General features: G+C 31.1%; 1 protein-coding gene across 1 annotated transcript; it reads right to left on the minus strand.

Annotated features, from left to right (window-relative positions):
- Positions 1 to 2,376: 2,376 nt before the first annotated feature.
- On the minus strand, positions 2,377 to 2,535 carry K441DRAFT_566220 (uncharacterized protein; the record flags this gene model as incomplete). Its single annotated transcript, XM_067643732.1, has 1 exon — positions 2,377 to 2,535. A coding segment is annotated over one exon (159 nt), but the record flags the coding sequence as incomplete, so codon positions are not given.
- Positions 2,536 to 24,404: the final 21,869 nt, after the last annotated feature.

Consider the following 24,404-nt stretch of genomic DNA (forward strand, 5'->3'; position numbering starts at 1 on the left):
CGCCTATTAGGAAACTATAATTGAGACCTAACTAACTAAGCTAGTATATTTAGCCTTTAATAGGGGCATCGCACTAAGCCTCCTTATTAAGGAGGTTAGTAGTAAAGTGCCTCCTTTACCCTTATTCCTTAGAGTTAGGGCTAGCGCTAATATATCTATTTTCTAACCTAATTATACTGGCAAACTAAATCTTTCGTATTAGATCCTTTGCGAGACTATAGTTCCTAAGGTTAAATAGGTAGGGGGCGTGCCGTAATTCTGCTATAAGCATTAAAAGACACTCTAAGTAATAAGGGCATCCTTAACTCTCTCCCCTAGATCCGAGGAACTTCCTTAGTTATACTCTACGGAGCTTGCAGCCGCTACTTAACCTCCTAAATATGCGCAAAAGCCTCGCTTTTACCCTTGCCTATAGCTAGATATCACAAATAATATAAGGGGGTAGATAGCGCGGGTAGATTAGGCAATTACGCCTATATCCATCTCACTGCGCCCTTTTAGCTAATATAGCCACCGCATAAAGTCCATCTCCGTTAGGAGATTAAATGCGCGAATTTTCCTCTAGTATTTATTAGCTAGGAGTAAGATTATAACACCAACTCTGCCGGAAGCTAGGCTGTGCTACTAAATAGGCTATTTACCCCCAGATTCCGCCTTGTAAGTCTTAGGTCTATATAAAGGATATTTCTATAACTTATACCTCCTTAGCTAAATAGGGGGCTAGATTAGACTAAAGCCTAGCGGCTTCTCTAATTGTAATGTAATCCTCTAATTATTAGGAAAGAGTAAGGTCTAGGTCTAGGTTAAAAAGGCGCTAAGGAGGGCGAGGGCTTCTAGCTTCTAGCGGCGCAGCTTTAGCTAAGCTAAGCAACTAGTATTAGCCTGTGGTTTCGCTAAAGACCTACTTCGGCGTCCGGCTTCGCCTTTATTATAATGCTGCAATGCGACACTACCTAACGCGTCCTGTAGCTTGCAGCAGCTATAACCCGCGTAATCTATTATTAGGCGGTTCTTGGTATAGCCTTATAGCCATTTATAGCTGTTCCGATAGGGATTAAGTCGCATATTATAGTTACGCCTAAGATACTGCTAGAGGCGGAGGTAAAGAAGAGGATAAATAAAAATATTATTTTAGTGCACTAATCGGTAACATAAGCAGGAGAAAAGGAGAGAGAAAAGAAGAAAGGAGGAATATGGTAGGACTAAAGCATACATTAATATTAGAAGAGAGTATAAATATGTCCTATAGAAAGGGCTAAAGAGTTGCAGCGCTAGGTAATCGTTAGTATAAAATATATAGAGATTGGGGAAGGCGGGTAGAGCACCTATATAGACGCTAAGGGGATGGAAAATGCCTTACGGCTGACAGCTAGAGTCTAAGGCGGCACGGTAGCGGGAAAGAAAAGAGGAGATAGAGTATAAGGGCAAAAGCAGCGAGGGAGAAGGCCTTTTATGGTCGAGGTTGAGGTTGGGTCTTGGCTAAACTAGGGTAAAAAAGCGAGCGCGCCTTACCTATAAAGGAACCTCCATTTCCTAATACGTGGTCTTTATTTTATTTTTTACTAAATAGTTAAGCGTTTCTTAAAGTAGAGGGATTAGATATTAGTTTTAAATTATAATTATATTTAGGGCTTAATAATTAATATAGAATCTTAAGCTTTCTTTAAGTTTCTTAATAAATAGTATAGGTAAGGTAAATAGTAATTAACTAGGGCAAATAAATTCTTTCTTTAGGTATTCTTTAAGGTATTATTATATTATAAGTAGCTTTTCTTATAATATACTGTATAATAGGCCGAACTTTAGCATTATACTAGGTTTAAGTTTTATTTTAAAATCGTGCTTATCTTAATATAGAGGTAGTTAGTTTATAAATTATTTCTTAAATATATTAATTAGATTGTAATATTCTTTAGGTATAAGAGGTTAGGGGTTAATATTTTGCTTTAGTTCTAACGCCTTCTTAATATCTTCTAGTATTATAGTAAAGATCTTATAGTTTTGTTTTATTACTAACAAATAAAAGGGTGTGGCTTATATTATATAAATTTTAAGGGGTTTTAATATATTATCTTCGCATTCTTTACCGCAATTAGTAGTTATAACTTTATTATATTGGTTTAGGGTTTATAGTAAGGATAATTTATATTATATTAAATTTAAATAGTTATATTTACCGTTCTAATAGCCTCTAATAATAACTCTTAACGCCTCTAGGGACTTTAATTCGGGAAATATTCCTTATTTATAACGATTTTCCATATTATTATTAGAAAGTTTATAAAAGGCAATATAACGCATTAGGATATAATAATAAGCCGATCTAAAGGCAAAATTTTCATCCTTCTGAGGCGTGCTTAGATACGGAGGTTGGGCTTAAAGTAAATATAAAGTGAGAAGAGGAGATCCATTAATTGATAAACTAGCGAAGTTGATTAGCTTTGCGTTTAAATATTTATCTAAAAGAATGTTATAGCACGAAATATTACTATATACAACACCTTTAGAGTAAATATATTTAAGAATGTCTATAAGCTATAAAATCTAACGTATTTATAAAATTCGATTAACGTTATTGCTTTTATCCTAAAGAAACCTATAGAGCTAGCTATTTGGAGCGTATTCTAGACGTATCGCCATATAGTTATCCTTCTAGAAAAGTTCGCTACTATAGTATTGCAAGAGTCTATTATATTAACCGAGTCTCTTATAGATCTCCTTTTTGACTTTAATAAAGCGTCAAGAATTCGCGTTATTTAGAGCTTTAATAACCTTATTTCGAAGTTTGTTGCGATATACAGTGCCTGAAATTCACCAGCCGATAAGATTCTTACAGCTGCAGCTAGGAGGTGGCACTACAATAAGGTCTATAGTATTAAAATAGTAAGGGCTTTAAAGGGGCGGCAAAATTCCGGTATCTGGCTAACTAATTTATTATTTACCCTAGATTTTAGACGCTATTCTTAGATAGGATTAGTATTTATAGTAAATATACTAACCTTATATTATCTGGATCCGGTTAGCGTAAACGGCAATATATTTTCTCTAGCGTTTGTTATTTGCGCTAGTTTAGTTATAGGCTAGCTATAGAGAATATAAGGCTAAAACTATATTTACGACCTAGCTAGCTAATTTAAATTACGTAATATAGCTAAAACGTGGCTACGCTAATAGTAGAGGTAATAGGGCCTTTTTTGCTATATAGGTACTAGGATTATAGGAATCTCTAAAAGGCAAAACTAAAGCTACCCTATATTAACTAATTCCGCAAGGCTTAGCTAGACGCCAGTCCTACTAGTAATAAAATTTTACAAACGCTTAGAGTGCTAGGGGAGTGCTCTTAAAGCTAGCGTGTAACTTATCTTTAGTTAACTATATCTTAACGGATATAAGGAAATAGTGCGCGGCTTATTATATTTACGGTATTTGTCTAAAAAGTGTCTTTATATAAGGATAGAAAGTAAAAATCTTATTATAAATTTGCTTTAACTAATATTTGGAAGTAGAATAAGGGGACCGGACTAGACTAGACTGGAATAGATAAAAATAGGGCGGGATATAACCTATTTTAGCCTAACCCCCTTCTAGCTAAGAGAGATTCTTTAATTTAAACTAATTACTAATGCACCTAACGTTAGAGATATTTAATAAATAGTGCACTAGATAAGGCTAAGGCTTTTACCTTCTACCTTTACTCTCCTAAAGATGTATAATTAGTTACCTACTTATTACGGACGCTTTAAGTATAATATTACAACTACTTAGAGAAGAGTTAGAAGAAGCTAGTTAGTTAATATAAGTATGGTCCAGGATGGAACCGGTGGAACTATATGACGAGGAATGGTAAGCAGAGTTACGTAATATAATCTATGTAATCTATATAATCTATAAAATCTATTACGGAGCGAATAGAGTAGATAGAGTAGATAGAGTAACAACTTTTTTAGGAGTACGGTTATGTATTTAAGGACCCTTAGTCCCTACCTAGATAGTTCCTTTTTTATAGTAATTCTTAGAATATAATTAGAGTTAATCTATTAGGCAACCACTCCATTAGTTATTATTACGTTATTAACTTCCTACATTACCTATATACCTAGCCTATTAACGAGTCTACCGTAGTTCTTGCTATAAGGCTCTGTTATATAATCACTACTATAGTTATAGTATTAAAAGTTAAATAATATACTACTAAAAGCAGCCATAACAACGCCATTAATGGTAGTAACAACCTTAGGGTTAAGTAACGATACTAGTATAGTAGATACTAACTCGCAACTGGTTATAGTAGGACAGTTATAGGCAATAGTTAATTAGTTAACAGATAATAACATAATACTTAAGTAAAGGGTTAATAGAATAGGAGTAGCTAAGGTTAAGTTACCTTTAATTAAATAATTCTTAGGAGAGAGATTAAAGCTTAAAGGATTCCTTATATAAATGCACTTTAAAGTTATATAGGAAGGAGTAAAGTTGGCGACATTTATAGATTAAGTAGCGTACGCAGGATTATTCCTAACGGGAAGGGCGCTTAAATAGTTTAAACCCTATCTTACAGAAATATAAGATAATAGTATAACAACTACTAATTAGGAGGTACGATATATATTTATAAGCTAAACTAAATTCGCGGAATAATTAATATAAATATTTAGGGACCTAAAAGCAACAACTATAGTAAAAAGGAAACTTTAGGACCTAATATAGCGAACCTTAGCAATTAAGTATATAACGTGGTTTTAGATATTAGCTATATAGGTTAAATAGAATAATAAGGCGCTTATAGTATAGTATAAATAGGGACTTAAGGCTAAAGTCTAGGACGTAATTATTCTAATAGAAGATGCGAATACCCTTAGGGAATTAATAGATTAAGCGATTAAGATTAACAATAAGATCTTCTAAAGGGAATAGGCTAAGAGAAGCTAGGATAGAGTTTTATAGTTATATAAAGCGTAGAGCACGCAACGACTAAAGCTAAATTAGAAATTATAGTATAGCGTAGAGCTAATAGACCTAAGCAGTACTAAAGAAACCTATAAGAGATGGAGAAAATAACTATAGAAACCTAGAAGTTAAGGATTAAGTAATTATAGGACTAAGGAGTATAGGCTAAACTAAGGATCTTAACAGTAGAAGACGTTTAAGCGGACTCTATAGCAAAAGTAATGGTTTAAAAACGGAGCTTATATAAATTATAAAAAACAGGGTTATTTTACTAGAGACTGTAGAAGTGGTTAGAGTTATTATATAGTAAAGGGAACTAGACTAATAGTATATAATATACACGTATAGAGGGACGATAGTGTACTACGAGAAATAAAAAAATATTTAATTAGAAGTTTTACGTTTTGTTATAATAACGCATACTAAATTTATAAAGATGCTAAGTATAGTGCAAGCTATTAGCTATAAGAGCTAAAGTTAAAAGGGCTTAAAGGAACTAGAGAGTTAGATAAAGAATAAAATTAACTCTATAAGCTAGATTAAGATATTAGAGTAATATACAGATAGAGATTAGTAAAAATAATAATGGAGTTAGAGTACTTATTAATTAATAGTAATAAGGAAGAAAAAGGAACTAACTAGGGGTATCTAAACCTTAATAGCGTACTAGAAGTAGAGACTAAGACCGCTATAAAGTAAGGTTTAGTAATAGGTATTATAATACTATTAGATACGGTATCTATTGCTTTATAAAATGGAAGGAGTAATATTTAAAGGTGATTAAGCAAGCAGACGACTGCTAGTGCTAGCTTACTACTTAATAAAGGTAAAAGGCTAAAGGCTTAAGATTCTTAAGACGAGATAAGAGATAATTAAGATTTTTAAGATAAAATAAGGTACGCTTAAGGACCTATAATGGATAACAACTAATAGAGTAGAGTAACGGCTTAGTTTAGCAATATATAAATAAGCTTAGGACGAAGTTTCCTAAAGGCATAAAACTCCTAAGATAAGATAAGTAAGATTTAAGACTCTTAAGATGAGATAAGAATACTAGTAAAGCCTAGTTAGACTAAGGCTAGAGTATAGCTTAAGAAAGAAGTAAGCTTAGGATTAAAGAATCTAAGGGACTAAGAATTTAGAGTATAAATGCGGACACCTATAAATAAAAGGTAAGCGGCTTCTTTATAGATTAAAAAATCTATAGTATAAATAGTAGTTAGATTAGGAGACAGATATATAGACTTAAAAGACTTATTAGTAGAATATAGTATTTGGACTAAAGATCGAAAAGTTAATACTATGATTAAGAAATAAGAAGACTTTAAGGATCTACTTATAAGGCGAGCAGTTAAAGAAATAATAGATAAGTTTAGAGCAAGAATTATTATATAGTGAGAAAAGAAACTAGATACGGGATCTAATATACTAGGTTATATATAAGATAGAGCACCGGTATAAAGAATTACTAATAGGCTAAAAGTAGGTACGCTAAAAGCTAAGTAGCTTACTAAACTAGAAAATAAAGAGAATCTAGGGATTCTAACTAGGTTTAAGAAACGGCATATAAAAGGCTATTACGACGTAGTAATAAGAAGATACTTTCTTATAGATAGGCCGTATACACTCTAATAGCTATACTAATAGTGGTATAGGCAAAGATATAATAATAAGTAGGAAGATTTCTATATATAGTTATACGAGAGAGTTATTTAAAACCACCTAATTATAAAAAAAGTAATAAATTATATTAAGGGAGCCTTAATTATAACATTAAAGGATCTAGAGGAATAATTAGAGGACTAGAGAAGCGAAAAACGAATCTTAGTACCTGTAAATAAAGTTATAACGTTTAGATTAATATGGTAAAGGTTTAAACTTAAAAATAAAAATAAGTTAAGAGTTAACCTAAAGCACCTAGTGTATTATATATTGGTATGGATTGCATATATAGATAATATATACGACATATATAAAAATCTAAAAGAGAAAAACTAAAAATACCCTATAAGGATATATTGGGCGCTAGATAAGCGATAGTACAAAAATACTAAATATATACACGGCTGGCATCTAGTAGAAGTTCAGGAGTTAGGAAACTTAATACTTTAGCTAGGAAGATTCCTTATAGAAAAATGCTTAAATGGATAACAGTAGTAGGAATGTCCTAAGAATATGTGTCTATAGTATATTAAGGATAAAAAGCGAACTAGGTATTGGCTAAAGAGTAAGCTAAGTATATAAGGATTTAGCAGCTAATAGTTAGGAAAAGTAGAGGCCTATAGGACTAGAGGGAGCTAGTAGTAAAGCCTTAGATCCTTAAAGGAATTTAAGAATAACACCTAAATTTATAAATTAAATAGTAGGATTAATAGTTTAAAGTATTAATAGATAGTAGAGTAATAAGGAACCATATCTTACTAGTAGTAGTTAAAAAAAATAGGGCTACCGCATAGATAAAAGAAGCACCCTTATCTACTAGTTATAATTTTAGGAGATCTAATAGCCTACAGAGGAGGTATTATTAATCTTAAAATAGGACCTATTTAGCTAACTATTAAAGGAAGATAAATTAAGATATCTTTTAACATATTACTATTAGGGAATAATAAGGTAGTACTAGAAATGCCTTAGTTACAGAAATATAATCTAAAGATTAATTAAATTATAGGTTAGGTTAATATTATAGATACTTAATGCCGTAAGATGTAATAATAGGCTAAGTTAGTATGGTACTAAGTAGGGGTAACTTATAAAGAAATGGATAAAGGACTAAGTTATATACTAAAGAGATACTATAAGTATAGTAAGAAACTATAGTCACTAGAAAGTAAGAAGTTATTAAAATATACAGCTTAGGACTATAAGATAGAATTAGAACTAGGAATAAGTCTAAAGTTCTTTTTAATTTATAAGCTTACTAAAGAAGAAGGCAAAGCACTAAAAGAGTTTATCTAGGAGAACTTACGAAAGGGATATATTAGACCATTATAGTTATTAGTAAGATATCTAGTATTGTTTATACTAAAGAAAAATAGGAAGCTTAGGTTATATATTAACTATAAATAGCTAAACAGCATTACCGGAAAGGATAGGTATCCTTTACCCTTAATTAGCAAAATCTAAGACAGGATTAGCAACGCGTAAATCTTTACAAAAATAGATCTAAGATAGGCGTACTATTAAATTAGAATTAAGGAAAGCAATAAATAAAAGGCAGCATTTAGGTTAAAGGAAGGACTATATAAGCTATTAGTAATACAGTTTGGACTTATAAATGCACTAGTAACGTTCTAGAAATATATTAACAATGTATTAAGAGAATACTTGGATGAATTTGTTATAGCATACCTTAATAATATTATTATCTACTTAATAAGTAAGGAAGAGCATAAAGAATACGTTAAATAGGTTTTAAAGAGACTATATAAAGAACAGATGCTAATAGTAATTAAAAAATATAAGTTCTTTACTAGGAAGACAGATTTTATTAAATTTATTATTAAACTAAACTAACTTAGTATAGATCTAAAGAAGATTAAAGCTATAGTAAATTAGTAAGAACTAGAGAACGTTATGCAGTTAAGGTTGTTCCTAGGGTTTTACAATTACTGCAGAAGGTTTATAGCTTAATAGTTAAAGGATATTAAGCTATTTATAAGGTTAATAAAGAAAGAAGAACCTTAGGTATAGAGAGAAGAGTAAAGGAAACTATTTAAAGAGGTTAAGGAGTTGTTTACTTAAGACCTGATCCTTAAAATCTACTAACTAAAACTAGAGATAGTAGTTAAAATAAACACATTAGACTTTGTACTAGGGGTATACTTTCTATAAAAATATAAGGATAGATAGCACCTAGTAGCATACTATAGTTGGAAGATAACACTACTAGAACTAAACTATAACATCTATAATAAGGAGTTATTAGATATAGTTATAGCACTTTAAAAATAAAGAGCATTCTTATAAGGTATAAAGAAACTATTTATAGTTAAAATAGATTATAAGAACCTAACGGGGTTCCTAATAATAAATGAACTTAATTAAAGATAGGTTAGATAGGCAGAGATACTTATAGAATACTATTTTAAGATTTAGTATACTAAGGGTATAGATAATGCATAAGCGGATACTCTAAGTAAAAAGGCTAAACTATAGAATAATAAAAAGCCATTGGGGGCTTTACTATTAAAAGATATAAACAGATTAATTAAATACAATTATCCGAAAATCGCAATAATAAAAGAAATTAGTTAGACCTATAAATTACTAGAGAGTAACTAGTTAATAAAGATTTAAAACGCATAAGTAGAGGATCTGAACTTAGAGTAGTATAAAAATAGAGAAGTAACGTACGTGCCAAGAAACATTATAAAAGAATTTATTAAGTTATTCTATAGAGAATTAACTTAAGGACATAATAGAGCTATAGGCTTAGTATTAAGACTCTAAAAGGAGTATATTATTAATGGAATTTAGGGACTAGTAAGATAAGTTATAAAGAAATATCTAGATTGCTAGAGAAATAAACCGATAAGGTATAAACTATATAAAAAGCTATAACCTATTAAAATACTAAAGAGACTATAGGAGGTTATATTATGGGACTTTATTATAAAGTTACTAAAATTAAGAGATTCTATTACTGGATAAGACTATAATATAATCTTAGTAATAGTAGACAAGCTAATAAAGTGGGGATACTTTATAGCATGTATAAAAGAAATCTTAGCGGAAGATATTGCTAGAATTTATGTTAAAGAAGTATTCGTAAGATATGGAGCATTAAGTAAGATTATATTAGATAGAGATTTAAGATTTATAGTAGTATTTTAGGAGATATTCTTAGCGGAATAAGGAGTTTAAGTAGCAACTTCCACTATATATTATCCGCAGACAGACGGTTAAACAGAAAGATTAAATTAGATACTAGAACAGTATTTAAGACACTATATTTTTTATATATTTAATAATTAGGTATTATTATTACTAGTTATATAGTTCGCATATAATACGACACCTTAAAAAGAAATAGAAACATTACTATTTAAGGCGAATTATAGATATAAGCTAAGAATATCGTTATTACTATAATAAGTAAAGAAAATGAGTAGTATAGCTAAGTAAAGAATAGAGATACTAATAAATCTTTATATAAACCTTACGGAAACAGTAAAGGTGGTATAGTAAAGGATAAAAAAGTACTATAACGCTAAGAGATCTAAGGGACTAGATCTTAAGGAGGGAGATAAAGTATAGCTACTATATAAAAATTTTAAGAGTTAACGACTAAGTAAGAAGTTAGACTATATTAGACTGGGACCTTTTAAAATTATAAAATGAATTTTACTAGTTACGTTTAAGTTAAACCTACTAGCTAAGATAAAGATCTACCCTATATAGTATATTGCGATGCTAGAGCTAGTATATAGGAATATTAAGCTACTAGTTTATAAAGCAGACATGTATAAAGAATAAAAGGAAGATAAATAGTAAGTTTTAAAGATTATTAGTTATAAGGATATTAATAATAAAATATAGTATAAAGTAAAGTAGATAGGCTATAATAAGACTACCTAAGAGCTACTAAAAAACTTAAAAAATACTATAAGAAAGGTATAGTGTTACGGACGCTTTAAGTACGATATTACAACTACTTGGAGAAGAGTCGGAAGAAGCTAGTTGGTTAATACAAGCACGGTCTAGGATGGAACCCATAGAACCATATAACGAAGAATAGTAAGCGAGTTATATAATATTATACGTAGTATACGCAGTGTACGCAGTATACGATACGTACAACACGTATAACACTTATATTACGTATAAGGAGGATTTTATAGGAGTATAGTTGTGTATTTAAGGACCCTTAGTCCCTACCTAGATAGTTCCTTCCTTATAGTAATTCTCAGAATATAATTAGAGTTAATCTATTAGGTAACTACTCCACTAGTTATTATTACATTATTAACTACTATCTTTGCATTTCCTATACACCTAGCCTATTAACAGAACCTACCGTAGTTACTGCTACAAGGTTCCGTTACATAATTACTACTATAGTTACGGTATTAAATATAGGAAGTCGAATAACATACTACTAAAAGCAGCCACTACAACGCCGTTAACGGCAGCAACCACTTTAAGGTTAAGTGGAGATACAAGTATATAAGATACTAACTCTCAACCAGTTACGGTCGGGCAGCTACAGGAAATCGTTAATAGGTTAAACGAAAATAACTAAATACTTAAAGAAAGACTTAATGGGATCGGAGCAGTAAAGGTTAAGTTACCTTTAATTAAACGATTCTTAGGCAAGAGATTAAAGCTTAAAGGATTCCTAACGTAAATGCATTTTAAAGTTATACAAGAGGGGGCTAAGTTAGCCATAATAATAGATTAGATAGCCTACGCAGGACTATTCCTATTAGGTTAGGCACTTAAATAGTTTAAACCCTACTTAATGGAAATATAGACTAACGGAATAACTACTACTAATTAAGAGGTACGATTTGTGTTTTTTAGCTAGGTAGGATTCATGAAACGATTAATATAGATATTTAGGGACCTAGAAGCAATAACTATAGTAAAGAGAAAGCTTTAGGACCTAATATAGCAAACTTTAGCAATTAAGTACACGACGTAGTTTTAAACACTTGCTATATAAGTTAAATAGAACAATAAGGCGCTTATGGCATAGTATAAACAGGGACTTAAGGCTAAAGTCTAGGACGTAATTATCCTAATAGAAGATACGGACACCCTAAGAGAATTAATAGATTAAGCGATTAAGATTAATAATAGGATCTTCTAAAGGGAACAGGCTAAGAAAGGCTAAGATAGAGTTCTATAGTTATATAAGACGTAGAGTACGCAACGACCCAAGCTAAGTTAGAAACTATAGTATGGCGTAGAGCTAATGGACCTAAGTGGTACTAGAGAAACCTATAAGAGATAGGGAAAGCGACTATAGAAACCTAAAAGTTAAGGATTAAGTAATTATAGGACTAAGGAGCATAGGCTAAACTAAGGATCTTAGTAGTAGAAGACGTTTAAGCGGACTCTATAGCAAAAGTAATAGTTTAAAAAAGGAGCTTATATAAATTGCGGAAAATAGGGTTATTTCGCTAGAGACTATAGAAGTAGTTAGAGTTATTATATAGTAAAGGGAACTAAACTAGTAGTATATAACACACATATATAAAGGGATAATAGTATACTATAAGGAACAAAAGAATGTTTAATTAAAAGTTTTGCGTTTTATTATAATAACGCATACCAAATTTATAAAGACGCTAAGTATAGTATAAGCTATTAGCTATAAAAGCTAGAGTTAAGAGGACTTAAAGAAACTAAAGAGTTAGATAAAGAATAAGATTAACTCTATAAGCTAGATTAAGATATTATAGTAATATACGGACAATAATTAGTAATAATAACAATAGAGTTAGAGTACTTATTAATTAATAGCGACGAGGATAGTAAAGGAACTAACTAGGGGTATCTAAACCTTAATAACGCAATAGAAGTAGAGACTGAGACCGCTATAGAGTAAGGTTTAGTAACGGGTATTATAACACCGTTGGATACAGTATCTATTACTTTATAAGATAAAAGAAGTAATATCTAAAAACAATTAAGCAAGTAGACAACTGCTAGTACTAGCTTACTACTTAATAAAGGCAAAAGGCCAAAGGCTTAAGATTCTTAAGATAAGATAAAAGACGACTAAGATTCTTAAGATAAGATAAGGTATGCTTAAGGACCCATAATGGACGCAAACCAATAGAGTAGGGTAGCAGCTTAGTTTAAGAATATACAAATAAGCTTAGGACGAGTGTTCCTAACGGCATAAGATTCTTAAGACAAGATAAGTAAGATTTAAGACTCTTAAGACAAGATAAGAACACTAGTAAAGCCTAGTTAGACTAAGGCTAGAGCTAAGCTTAAGTTAGAAGTAAGCTTAGGATTAAAGAATCTAAGGGGTTAAGAATTTAAAGTATAAATAAGGACACTTATAAATAAGAAGTAAGCGGCTTTACTATAGATTAGAGAATCTATAATATAAATAGCAGTTAGATTAGGAGATAGATATATAGACCTAGAGGACTTACTAGTTAAATAAAACGTTTAGACTAAAGATTAAGAATTTAATACCAAGATTAAGAAGTAAGAAAACTTTAAGGATCTACTTATAAGATACGGAAAGAAAGAAACTATAAAGGAATTTAGAGTAAGAATTACCTCATAGCAAGAATAGAAACTAGATAAGAGATCTAGTATATTAGGACGTATAAAGGACAGAGCACTAGTACAAAGAATTACTAATAGACCTAAGATAGGCACACTAAGAGCTAAGTGGCTTACTAAACTAGAATAAGAAGAGGATCTAGGGATTCCTACTAGGTTTAAAGAACGACATATAAAAGGCTGTTATAACGCAGTAATAAGGAGATACTTCCTTACGGATAAGCTATATACACTCCAACAGCTATACTAAAAGTGGTATAGGCAACGACATAATAATAAGTGGGAAGATTTCTATATATAGTTAGACAAAAAAGTTATCTAAGACCACCTAATTATAGAAAAAGCAATAAATTATATTAAGGGAGCCTTAATTATAATATTAAAGGATCTAAAGAAATAATTAGAGGACTAGAGAAGCGAGAGACGTATCTTAGTACCTATAAATAAAGTCGCAACGTTTAGATTAGTGCGATAGAGGTTTAAACTTAAGAATAAAAACAAATTAAGAGTTAACCTAAAGCACCTAGCATACTATACACTATTATAGATTGTATATATAGACGATATATATAAAATATACAAAAATCTAAAGGAAAAGAATCGGAAATACCCTATAAAGATATACTGGATAATAGATAAACAATAGTATAGGAATGCTAAGTATATACACAAATAGCATCCAGCAGAAGTCTAAAAGGAAGGAGATTTAATACTTTAACTAGGAAGATTCCTTACGGAAGAATGCTTAGATAGATAACAATAGTAGGAATGTCTAAAGAATACCTGTCTATAGTATATTAAAGATAAAAAGCGAACTAGGCATTGGCTAAAGAATAAGCTAAGTATAACAGGATTAAGCAGCTAATAGTTAGGAAAAGTAGAGGCCTATAAAACTAGAGGGAGCTAGTAATAGAGCCTTAGACCCTTAAAGGGATTTAAGAACAACACCTAAATCTAAGAGTTAAATAGCAAGATTAACAGTTTAAAGCGTTAGTAGATAGTAGAGCAACGTAAAACTATATCTTACTAGCAGCAGTTAAAAGGATAAGGCTACTATATAGGCAAAAGGAGCACCCTTATTTATTAGTAACAATTTTAGGAGATCTAATAGCCTATGGAGGAGGCATTATTAATCTTAAAATAGGACTAATTTAGATAACCATTAAAGGAAGATAAGTCGAGATATCTTTTAATATATTACTATTAGGGAATAATAAGGCAGTATTAGGAATGCCTTAGTTATAGGAATATAATCTAAAGATTAATTAGGTTATAGGTTAGGTTAATATTAGAAATATATAATAACGCAAGATGCGATAATAAACTAAGTTAGTATAGTACTAAGTCGGAGCGATATATAAGGAGACTAATTAAGGATTAAGTTACGTACTAAAGAAATACTATAAGTATGGCAAAAAGCTATAGTTACTAGAAAGTAAAAAGCTGTTAGAATATATAGTATAGGACTATAAGATAGAATTAAAACTAGGAATAAGTTTAAGGTTCTACCCAACTTATAAGTTAATAGAAAAAGAGTTATAAACACTTAAGGAGTTTGTCTAGGAAAATCTTTAAAAAGGATACATTAGACCATTATAGTTATTAGCAGGATATCTAGTACTATTCGTACTAAAGAAGAATAGAAAACTTAGGCTATATATTAACTACAGATAGTTAAACAGCATTACTAGGAAGGATAGGTATTCTTTACCCTTAATTAGCAAAATCTAAGATAGGATCAGCAATGCGTAAATCTTTATAAAGATAGATCTAAGATAGGCGTACTATTAAATTAGGATTAAGGAAGGCGACAAATAAAAGGCAGCCTTTAGGTTAAAGGAAGGACTATATAAACTACTAGTTATGCAATTCGGGCTTATAAACGTACTAGTAACGTTCTAGAAGCGTATTAACAATATATTAAGAGAACACTTAAATAAATTTATTATGGTATATTTTAACAACATTATTATCTACTTAATAAGTAAGGAAGAATATAAAGAACACGTTAAATGGGTCTTAAAGAGACTATAAGAAGAGCAAATGCTAGTAGCAATTAAGAAATGCGAGTTCTTCACTAGGAAGACCAATTTTGTTAAATTTATTATTAAACTAGGCTAACTTAGTATAGATCTAAAGAAGATCGAGGCTATAGTGAATTAGTAAGAACTAGAAAATGTAATATAGTTAAGATTATTTCTAGGGTTCTGCAACTACTGCAGAAGGTTTATAGCTTAATAGTTAAAGGACATTAAGCCACTTATAAGATTAATAAAAAAGGAAGAACTATGGGTATAGGGAAAGGAATAAAAGGAACTGTTTAAAGAAATTAAACAGTTGTTTACCCAGGAGCCAGTTCTTAAAATCTATTAACTATAGTTAAAGACAGTGGTTAAAACGGATGCATTAGACTATACACTAGGAGCGTACTTTCTATAGAAATATTAAGACGGATAGCACCTAGTAGCATATTACAGTTAAAAGATAACACTACTAGAACTAAACTACGACATCTACAATAAGGAGTTGTTAGGTATAGTTATAGTATTAAGGAAATAGAGATTATTCTTATAAGGCATAAAAAACTATTTATAGTTAAGACGGATTATAAGAACTTAATAGGGTTCCTAATAACAAAAGAACTTAATTATAGATAAGTTAGATAGGCAGAGATGCTTACAGAATACCATTTCAAGATTTAGTATACTAAGGGTATAGAGAATACACGAGCAGACGCTCTAAGTAGAAAGGCTAAACTATAAAACAATAAAAAGCCATTAGGGGCTTTATTGCGAAAAGATATAGATAAATTAATTAGGTATAATTATCCGAAAATTATAGCAACATAAGAGAAATAGATCCACGAATTACTAAAGAGTAATTAGATATAGAAGATCTAAGATATATAGGTAGAGGATCTAGACTTAGAGCAGTACGAAAATTAAGAAGTAATATATATGCTAAGATCTATTGCAAAGGAGTTTGTTAAATTATTTTATAAGGGACTAACTTAAGGATATAATAGAGCTATAGGCTTAGTATTAAGACTTTAAAAGGAGTATATTATTAATAGAATCTGGGGACTAGCTAGGTAAGTTATAAAAGAATATCTAAATTGCTAGGGATATAATATAACAAGGTATAAGCTATATAGAGAGCTATAACCTATTAAAATACTAGAGAGATCATGGGAGGTTATATTATAGGACTTTATTATTAAGTTATTAAAGTTAAGAGATCCTATTACCGGATAAGACTATAATATAATCTTAATAATAGTAGATAAGCTTATAAAGTGGGGATACTTTATAGTATACATAGAAGAAATATTAGCGGAAAATGTCACTAGAATTTATATTAAAGAAGTATTTATAAAATACGGAGTATTAAACAAGATTATATTGGACAGAGATCTAAGATTTGTAGCAGCATTCTAGGAAGTATTCTTAGCAGAGTAAGGAGTTTAAGTAGTAACTTCCACCGTATATTATCTATAGATGGACGGTTAAACGGAAAAATTAAATTAGACACTAGAGTAGTATCTAAGGTATTATATTAATTATATATAGAATAATTAGGTATCGCTATTACCAGTTATATAGTTTATATACAATACAACACTATAAGAAGAAATAGGTACGTTACTATTTAAGGCGAATTACAGATATAAGCCAAGGACCTTATTATCGCCACATTAAGTAAAGAAGATAAGTAGCACAGCTAAGCAAAAAATAAAGAGTTTAATAAATCTTTATGCAAACCTTACGGAAATAGCTAAGGTGGTATAGTAAAGGATAAAAAAGTACTATAACGCTAAGAGATCTAAGGGACCAGATCTTAAGAAGGGAGATAAAGTATAGCTACTATATAAAAATTTCAAGAGTTAACGACTAAGTAAAAAGTTAGACTACGTTAGACTAGGACCTTTTAAAATTATATAAAAAATTTTATCGGTTATATTTAAGTTAAACCTACTAGCCAAGATAAAGATCTACCCTATATAGTATATCGCAATGCTAGAGCTAGTATATAGAAATATTAAGCCACTGGCCTACGAAGCGGACACGTATAGAGGATAAGAGGAGGACAAATAATAAGTTTTAAAGATCGTTAGTTCTAAGGACATAGACGACGAAATATAGTATAAAGTAAAGTGGATAGGCTACAATAAGACTACCTAGGAACTACTAAAAAACTTAAAGAATACTATAGGAAAGGTATAGGAGTATTAGAAAAAAAAAGGTTAGGCAATATTAATAAAGAAGAATCGCTAAAAAATAAGTTACCTAAGGGGGACCTAGGAAGAGCGACTGCTAAACTACTTAAAGTTATTTCCTTCTCTATTAGAAGAGAATCCGTTCTTTTATTATTAAGTTTCTATAGACCTTATTAAACAAGTTTCTACTCCTTTAAATAAACCTTTTTGCGAACTTTCTTAAGATAAATTAACTGAGTAGACGCAGCAAGACAAGAGTTAAGAGCCCGTTATTAAGCATTAGCGGCCTCCTTTTTAGCGTTACGCGAATAATAAAGTTCCGCCAAAGTAACGGACAGTTTACTATTAAGCTTCGCAGCAGCAAATTAAATATAAAACCCTATAACAAATTATTTAGGAAACTTAGAGACTATTAAGAACTATAAGACGCGTATACTTAGCGTTAGAAGTAAAGCGAACATCGTAAGACAATTAAATGTTTACTTTAGTGCACTCTAAGTAAGAGGAGGGCTATTAGGATAAAGGACTCGCTAACGTAATATATACTAACCCCTCTTTCGCATAACGAGAACACGGAGATAGTATTATTTTACTAAGTAATAATATTACGGCAATAGTGCGGGCATGACGTTGCGCTTATAAAGAAGAAGAGGCTTTAGGTATTATAAGTAATAATATTAACCAAATTAATTAAACGGATATTACACCTCTAGTAAATAACTTAGAGATATTAGGTATCTTTAAGAACAAAGATAAAGAGAAGGGAAATAGTGTTATAGATGCTTTAAGTATAATATTATAACTACTTAAAGAAGAGTTAAAAGAAGCTAGTTAGTTAATATAAGTATGGTCTAGAATAGAACCCATAGAACTATATAACAAAGAATAGTAAGCGAGTTATATAATGTTATACGTAGTATACGCAGTATACGCGGTATATAACACGTATAATATATATAACACGTATATTACGTATAAGGAGGATTTTATAGAAGTACAGTTATGTATTTAAAGACCCTTAGTCCCTACCTAGATAGTTCCTTCCTTATAGTAATTCTTAGAATACAATTAAAGTTAATCTGTTAGGCAACTACTCCACCAGTTATTATTACATTATTAACTACTATCTTTATATTTCCTACACACCTAGCCCATTAACAGAACCCACCGTAGTTACTGCTATAAGGTTCCGTTACATATAAAAGTATTAGAAGAAAAAAGGTTAGGCAGTATTAATAAAGAAGGATTACTAAAGAATAAGCCACTTAAGGGGGACCTAGGAGGAATAATTGCCGAACTACTTAGAGCTGTTTCCTTTTCTATTAAAAAAAACCTATTCTTTTATTGCTAAGTTTCTATAAACCTTATTTTATAAGTTTCTACTCCTTAAAACAAACCTTTTTACGAACCTTTTTAAGACGGATTAACTAAGCGGATATAGCGAGATGAAAATTAAGAGCACGTTGCTAAGCGTTAGTAGCCTCTTTCTTAGTATTATAAAAACGATAAAGTTTAGCAAGGGCGACTAAGAGCTTATTATTAAGCTTTATAGTAATAGATTAAATATAAGACCCTATAATAAATTACTTAGGGAACTTAAAGACTATTAAGAGTTATACGACGCGTATACTTAGCGTTAGAGATAAAGCGAACATTATAAGACAATTAAATGTTTGCTTTAATGCACTTTAAATATAAAGAGGGTTGCTAAGATAAAGGACTCGCTAACGCAATGTAAACTAGCCCTTCTTTCGCATAATAAGAACACGGAGACGGTATTATCTCACTAAGAGATAATATTGCAGCAACGGTATAAGACCGACGGGCTGTTAAAGAAGAAGATGCTTTAGGTATAATAAGTAATAATATTAACTAAATTAATTAAACGGATATTATACCTTTAGTAAACAACCTAGAGATATTAGGTATCTTTAAGGATAAAGATAAAGAGGAGGGAGATGGTATTACGGACGCTTTAAGTATAATATTATAACTACTTAGAGAAGAGTTAAAAGAAGCTAGTTAGCTAATATAAGTATAGCTTAGAATGGAACTGGTAGAACTATATAACGAGGAATAGTAAGCAGAGTCATGTAATATAATCTATGTAATCTATATAATCTATAAGATCTATTATAGAGCGAATAGAGCAAATAGAGCAGATAGAGCAATAACTTTCTTAGGAGAACGGTTATGTATTTAAGGACCCTTAGTCCCTACCTAGATAGTTCCTTCCTTATAGTAATTCTTAGAATATAATTAGAGTTAATCTATTAGGCAACTACTCCACTAGTTATTATTACGTTATTGACTTCCTGCATTACCTATACACCTAGCCCATTAACGAGTCCACTGTAGTTCTTGCTACAAGGCTCCGTTACACTACTTATACTGCCTACTTTTATATAAAACGTATTTATTGCCTTATACTTCTTAATATACTACTTTATTAGTATTATAATATTTTATACTTACGTTCTATATATATTTCTCTACTTAGATAGCACTACTACTGTTCCTCCTATTAGGAGTACCTTGTTATTTAAATACTTTTCCGCTTTATTCCGTTCCAAGTTACTATTAGCGTTTTTATTTAGTTCTGTCTGGCGGACTAAGAGCTTTAACCGCCCTAGATCCCCTCCCGGCCGATAGGTTAGTTGTTAGCATTTTCGCTATAGACTATACTAAGTTTTAAGGTTCGTGCTACTACCCTACAAGAAAATTACTAAAAAGAATTAGATTTTGGCCCTCTGGCGGCTATACAGACGGCTTTTAGAGGTTGGCCGGCCGATTTTTTACCTTATACCCGCCTTAGCTAGTATAATTATTATTCTATTCCAAGCTAGCGGCGCCTTACTATCCTAGCTAAAATCGCACCGCTAGTTAGACTGTGTTTTAATAGCACTAGAAAGTTTCCTAATATATACACTTTTTATTTTAGTTCCAATCTTTTTAATTTATAAGGCACTGTGCCTACGAGAGCTGGAAGAGCCCCTCTATATTAAAGCAATATAATTTCTTAAAAGGATAGACTTATGGGGAGCCTTATGCACTATAACTATTAAAATTGTTATAGTGGTAGTAAGCATAATTCTTCTATTAGTAGATAGCGTATACTTATTTCTTTTAGTAAGTAAGTCTCTTAGCTTTTTAAAATATCCCCCTAATCTAAGTAGGGAGAGTATATTATAGCCTATATTATAATTGGTATAAGAGTTTCTGTATAAGCCTAGAAGTATTACAGATAAAAAAAGGCATTAAGGCAATTAGGCGCAGAGGGTCTAGTAAGGATAGATTTAGCATAGGAGATAACTAAAGTGTAGCCGTTTAAAGGAGTTATCTATCTTTAGTATCAAAGCTATAATCAGTTTTTTTATTTTTCTATTCCCTTTAACTGGATTCCCTTTAGGGATTGAGTTTGGTAGCGATCTTAAACCTAACCTTTAGTATATTTAATACCCAAATTGTAATTAGGATAGTCCTAAACTGGCTATATATAGGCACTCGTTGCCTACCAGTTTACTTATTAAATAAGGGTTAACCACAAACATCTATAAAAAGGTTAAAAGGGCTAAGTAAAAGCTATCGTTTATAGACGGTAAGTAAAAGCTACTTATATTAACTAACACCAATATTACGGGCTAGGGCAAGCCGCATTCAACGGTCCAGCGCTTAACTATTAGGTATATAACATCCGCCTCACTAAAAGCCGAAGGGGAAGCTATTATAAGTTAGGCATTAACGTTTATAGCTAGTATTACTTTAAATAAGGCCTATTTCGCCTTCTCGCGCTATACGCTTCTACTTATATTTTTTTTAAATATCGCATACACTTTATAGTTTGCTATATAGTATATAGGCCCTCTTTATTTTAATTAACTTTTTTAGCTTTACGTAAATAGCCCCTCTTCTCTAAAATCTCATTAGCCTAATAATACCTCTAAAACTTTAAGGTAAGTTGTATATAAGCAACTTTCTATCCTTATAGCAATTATATAGTTACTTATCCTATAGGCAGTACTTTTAGTAAGTATATATACGTTCTCACCTTCTCCTTTTTAGAGGATATCCTTAACTAAGCCCTCCCCTTAGTAGAAGACGCATTTTTATATATAAACACTTTTTCCCCTTAACTAGGCCCTGTAATTGCTACCTTAAGACGCTATTATAGGATTTTACTAAGCGCGCGCTAAGAGACCACCCCCCTTATTAAATCTTGTACGCTATTAACGAAGGCCCTAATCTAATCTTAGACGGCCTTTGTATAATAGGGCACTGTTTTCTAAATATATATTATCCTGCCTTACGCTAGACTATATAAGGGCCCCGATTATAGCTAGGGCAAGTTAGATAATATTAGTTAATAATATCGCGTAAGATAATTAAAAGCTTAAGGAGAAGGTTATATAATTGGTAAGATAATTATAGGGCTTATAGGAATATATTTTTGCTAAATATTATCTAATCTAGAGTGGATCTCGTTATAGACCCCAAGACGATTGGTATAGACTTTAAGATGATAGACTTATTAGTTTGCGTAATCCTTATTAAGAAACACAGCGCTAGTGGGGCTGTTAGAGTTTTTAGTAACCTAATAAGGAACGTAGTTATAGGTCCGAATAAAGGTACTAGTTTTATTATCGTTATTATAGGGCCTGGTAAAACTTATAGGCTATTTAGTAGTCCTTCTATCTGGTACTTTTACTACTATAGTTCTTAAAGTAGGTATATATTAAAGTAACGCCTCGCTTAATTAAAGAGAGAATTCTACTTTTATACTTAATTTAAGAGTTAGTTCCAAGTTAATGTTAATAAATAGTAACGGCGTACTAATATACGGATATATTATTTATAAGTTTGGGTAGCTAGCCTTATATTACTATAGGAAGCTAAAGAGATCTGTAAATTTAAGGTTTAAAACTAATGTAGCATTAGAACAAGAATCTGATAAGGCATCTATCTTTAAATAAGCCATTATTAAAGTTTAGGGATAAGGTTTCTAAACTATTTGTCTTTTGCGTATCTAATATAAGAGCGCCTTCTTTTTACGCCAAGTCTTGCTCTACTATAAATAAATAACTAGTTATTAAGAGTAGAAGAGTTATATATACCTAGTGTTTAGTATATAGCCTAGGTATGCATAGTTTGCGAAGTCTAAGTAGGTAGAGTACTCCCTAGGTCTAGGTCCGTATTAAGGCCTAGTAAGTAACTCTCTAATAAAGGAGTATACGTGCTTTGCAATAGGCCTTACTCTGTTAAGAATTAGTAATAAAGTTATTTAAGATAGAAGAGTTTGTTTACTAGTGGTGAGAATAATTTCTAAAAACTGACGTTTCCAAGACAAGGAAATTAAGGTACTAATTAAATTAGCCTTATAAAGTTTCGTTACAGCCACTATTAGTCCTTATAGGTGTGAGGCAGACTTTTACCAACTTTAAAGCTTTGGAAGGAGGCCCTTTAGCGTTATTTTATGCAACTTTAAGATAGGTGCTGCTAAAATGCATAATAGGAACACTTTAGGTCCTACGCCTAGGAAAACATCTATTAAAAAAGTGCGTACTCGTAGCCTCTTACTACAACTTTGTTTTAACCGCTTTGTTAGGGATACTATATCCTTTTATAGTAAATTATAATATAATCTAAACGCATTAATTTGGTATAAGAGTAATAGGTATATATTATTATTAAATATCGCCCCCTCTTTCTTAAGTTGTTCAATTAACCAGTTATTTAATTTAATAGACTTTAAGAATATAGCAGAATTAAAGATAAATAGATAAGGCTAAAATGGGATAGGAGCTAATAGGAGCGGACCGAATAAGATAAGGATAGAATAAGATTAGGGTAGGATAAAATAATAACTAGACCGGACTGGACTAGACTAGGCTGGACTATATAGCGGGAACCTAAGTTTAAACTAATCGCGGCTGCATCCCATCTTATCTCGTTTAAACGGCGCACCTAATACTACATATGTATCTCTTTCCCTTTAATCTATAATATCTACCTTTTCTACTATATATAAACCGATGCAGTTATATTAGTTCTGGCGCGACTCTAATAGTCGGAATAAGAATCCCGTATATAAGCCCTCGCAATATCTCTATAGTAATAGTAAGAATGTAACTAATAGCGTAAGCTCCGCTGAGCTCCCGAATATAGGTCTTAGCTCTATTTTTGTAGTTACAGCAAAATTGTATAATATTTACTCGGTCCTCTACCATATCGGCACTAGTGTTAATATATATAATATAGTGTCTCCTAGAATAAATAGGGGAAAGTATTTACGTAGTATATTATATCGCTAGGTATAAAGAGGGCGGATCATCTTATTTGAGAACTAATACTATTAACCTTTTCTACACTTAGCTCCTCACTCTATATAATTAGCTTATTACCAATTTTATATTTTAATTTAGCACTACGTTACTAAAGCTTTGTAAAGCAATAATGCTAAACTAGCTTAAGGTTATAAAGCAACCTAAGATGTCTCTAGACACTACTCTAAGCTATAAAAATCCGTAAACGCCTTTTCCTAGCCTAGTTATACCGCCCTTAGAACTAGTTACTATTATTTACCTCGCGGAGCTGCTTAAGGATATATTAAAGGCAGTGAAAGCAATACTTGGCGCTATAGACACTCCTAAGGCTACCGAGCTTTAAGCTATAGATAGTTCCTAACCTTAAAAACCGAGAGCCTAAGCTTTAAAGGTGGAGTATAGGATAGTTAATAAAATATATGTTCCGTATAAAACCGAAAGTATAACCCTAGCTAATTTACCGTATATAGCTAGGATAAGGCAACCTTAAAGTATAAGATAGTTAAATCCTCTATAGTACCTTCCGAGGGAGATATATACAACGAATACATATTTGTTATTTATATACGCATTAGTAAGCATAAAAATAGCTACTAGATTTATATTACTAACAGCGAAATAATAGATAAGAAGACTGAATGTATAACGCACTTTATTAACGTTAAGTCTAA

The sequence above is a fragment of the Cenococcum geophilum genome (genome assembly GCF_001692895.1).
Source record: "Cenococcum geophilum 1.58 unplaced genomic scaffold K441scaffold_27, whole genome shotgun sequence".
NCBI lineage: Eukaryota > Fungi > Ascomycota > Dothideomycetes > Gloniales > Gloniaceae > Cenococcum > Cenococcum geophilum.